At 40.4% G+C, this 3,250-nt stretch overlaps 1 protein-coding gene across 1 annotated transcript; it reads left to right on the top strand.

Moving 5' to 3' along the window:
• Positions 1 to 1,389: 1,389 nt before the first annotated feature.
• Positions 1,390 to 2,188, top strand: LOC118755284. Its single transcript, XM_036490129.1, has 2 exons — positions 1,390 to 1,606; positions 1,702 to 2,188. Exons 1-2 carry the CDS (start codon positions 1,461 to 1,463, stop codon positions 1,970 to 1,972), a joined length of 417 nt encoding a protein of 138 aa, XP_036346022.1. The 5' UTR covers positions 1,390 to 1,460; the 3' UTR covers positions 1,973 to 2,188.
• Positions 2,189 to 3,250: the final 1,062 nt, after the last annotated feature.

The following is a 3,250-nucleotide window of genomic DNA, read 5'->3' as shown; positions in this document are numbered from 1 at the left end:
AAACTCAACGGATAAATTTTTGCCTTAATCATTGCCCTGAAATGCAAGCATCTCAGTTCCAATGGCAGTGTGGGGTGACACACTTACCGCCTTGGTGAAGCCGAAGCTTACATAAAGCCGCTGCCAATCTTTGGGTCATGGCACCCGGTTGCAATGCAACTCCACATCGAACTCTTGAGTTCTCCAGCATTTTGGTATTAAACCACAACCACCACGTTACTCCCCGAAGGGCCGCAACCAAAGAGTAGGCCATAGTAAATATAGGATACTATGGGGGCCCCTACTCCCCGTGGTACCTTTTTAAAGTCTTAGGTATGACTTCGAAAGCAGCAGCTCTTCTACCAATTGAGCCTCATGACCGACTCAGGATTGGTAGCCTTTAACTGGGGTACCCGGGATTGTGACACCCGTAGCCTCGCAATGCGAAACCCCCCTGGGCTAGTTGGTACGGTAATCTTCACATCGGAAACTGCGTAAGCACATGTCCTAAACAGGTTCCCATGCAAAGCATCCCTGTTAGTTCATGCCGACATGGAAACAACTTAGGGCAACCATGTCACCACTTAAGATCTAGCCCCGCGTCAAGGACACCAACTTTCGCTAGACCGTTTGCCTTTCACGCGTTTGTGTTTAGAGAGCATCAACAAACCACATATGCACGCACGAAAATAAAGGTCGCGCCATTCGCGGACCGCTAACACTCTCTTCGTCGATTTGACAGCATCCACCCATTCGCTGACGTCACACAATACTTTTGTTTACATTTTCTGGTTCGTGACGTTTTAGGTTATTTCAACTTTACAAATTTACAAATTCGGAAGACTTTGAGCGTTGTTTTGTTTTTTGTGAAAACTGATAAAAAAAAGTTATAAATTAAAGAAAAAAATGAGTGCAGTGGTTAATTGTGCTAGTGTAAGTGCTAAAGGATCTGGGTGCGCTTTTTTTACTTTTCCGGCCGACATTGAGTTGGTGGACGATTTTCAACGCCCGAACCAGCGTCATCTGTGTAAAACACTTCACCACTGATGACTTCGAGAACGAGCTTCAATATAAAATGGGTAAGTTATACTATTTAATTCGCCAATAAGCGCTTATTGGATTTCGTGAGGATGGTGTGACTCAGGAGTAAATTTCACGAAAGGTAGCCGCCCTCATCGTAAATATGAAACCCCCCCGGAAGCTTATATTTTTCACTTTTCATTAATACTGCTTTTTATTAAAAGAAATGTTTTAAATTGTGTTAGGCTACGCTAAAAAGCGTAAACTAAAGCGGGGCGTTGTGCCGACAATTTTCAAGCCTGCTGCGGAAATACTAGATCCTGACAAGGAAGCCCAGCAGCAAGTGTACACAACCATTGTGAGCGATCTACTGGAGCAGTCCACTTCCAAAGGCATTACAAGTTTATATAGTTGAAGTTCTCCTAGTTATAAAAAAGTACATTTCAGAAGCCGAAGGTATTATGGGCCATAACCGCGCTGACGAGGAGAACTGTGGCATATTGCCAGATGCGTTGACGCCTCTGTGTTCCCCACATCGTGCCACACCTAGCAAGGCGTTTTACTATGACAGCACGCTTAAGGAGGTTGAAGATCTGCAAGAAAAATTGTAAGTTCAAAGTTTAATTAAATCTACATACATACATATATATATATCTATACAAACCATATTAAATTTTATTTTGTTTATACGTATTTATGTAGACGAGCTTCATTACGCGAAAACGCTTTTCTCAAAAGCGAACACAGCAAGCAACAAAGCGAGATTGCGGCTTTAAAGCGAGAAGCGCATTTGCAGCAGAAAAGGCATGACTGGGAAGTGGAGTCCTTGCGTAAGAGCTTGTCGGAGGTGAGAATGGAGTTGGCAAGTGTGGAAGAAAAGTTGGCAAAAATTTTTTTCGATTGGCGCAATCTTGTATTCTATCATTCTTGCCCAAGTATCATTAATCTGCATCAACAAGTTGGGGAGATATGACGAATAAAAATGTTCTCTCTGCTAGAGGCGTGTACTTTATCTTTAAAAATAATAATATTAATAGAGTTTCCCCCAGGGATCACATTAATCTGCTGTAAAAACTTCATAAACATCGGTTTAGTACTTTGGACGCCTATAAAAGACACACACACACGTACATATATGTATATGCATTCATTTTTATACCCGAGCGCACTTGTGCACAAGGGTATTATAACTTTGTTCACATAACGGTTGTTTGTAACAGGCAAAACGAATCGAGATAGATATAGACAAATGCATACATAAATGATCAGAATGAAAAGAGAAATCGATTAAGCGGTGACTGTCTGTCCGTCCGTCTGTGCACACCATAAAGGGACACTCAGTATAGTATAGTTATGTACCGCCTTGTACCGCACTTCCAATACCGCGTCTGTTTGAGTGTCCCTTAACTCGAGTAAAAATTGAGATATCTTAACGAAACTTTGTACGTGCACTTCTCTCGGGTGTAGGACGGATGGTATTGAAAATGGGCAAAATCGGACAATAACCACGCCTACCTCCCATATAACGGTAATTTTCAGAAATACGAAAACTGCGATATTTTAGTAACTACTGAAGATTATTCATTCAAAATAGATATTTACAATCATTTTTAGACGAAAAATCAGAATATTATCAATTTTTGGAAAATGGGCGTAACCACGCCCACTTATGGTTACATGTGTGTATCTTGGTAACCGCTGCACCAATTTCATCCAAACTTAGCACAGTTGTTGGCCTGGGTACAGCATACCAAATAGCCGAAAATTTTTAAAATCGGACAATAACCACGCCCACATCCCATATAACGGTAATTTGGAGAAATACGAAATCTTCGATAAATCAGGAAATATTAAAGCTAATTTATTCAAAATTGATGCTTGCAACAATTCTTTACCAGGAAATACGTTTATGATAAAAATTCGGAAAATGGGCGTGGCACCGCCAACTTATGATCACATATATGTATCTCGGTAACCGTTCTACCAATTTGTACCAAACTCGGTATGGTTATTGTGCTTGCCACATAAAAGCAAAACGTTGAAAATTATTGAAATCGGACTGAGGCCGCTTTTCATATATCGGTAAATTTTTGTTTAGCGACATACTTATGAACAGATTTTCTGCTTTTTGGAGGTGAACTATCCAATACGTAATTAAGAGTACAAAATTTCTCCTCAAAAAACCAAGTTATAAAATAATCCTATATTAAAAAGATAACTTCTCCATCTGCAACCGTGAATTATCGCTTAC

Source organism: Rhagoletis pomonella, unplaced genomic scaffold, assembly GCF_013731165.1.
Source record: "Rhagoletis pomonella isolate Grant_MI unplaced genomic scaffold, Rhpom_1.0 Rhpom_scaffold_05807, whole genome shotgun sequence".
NCBI lineage: Eukaryota > Metazoa > Arthropoda > Insecta > Diptera > Tephritidae > Rhagoletis > Rhagoletis pomonella.
This window is presented reverse-complemented; position numbering and strand designations above follow the sequence as displayed.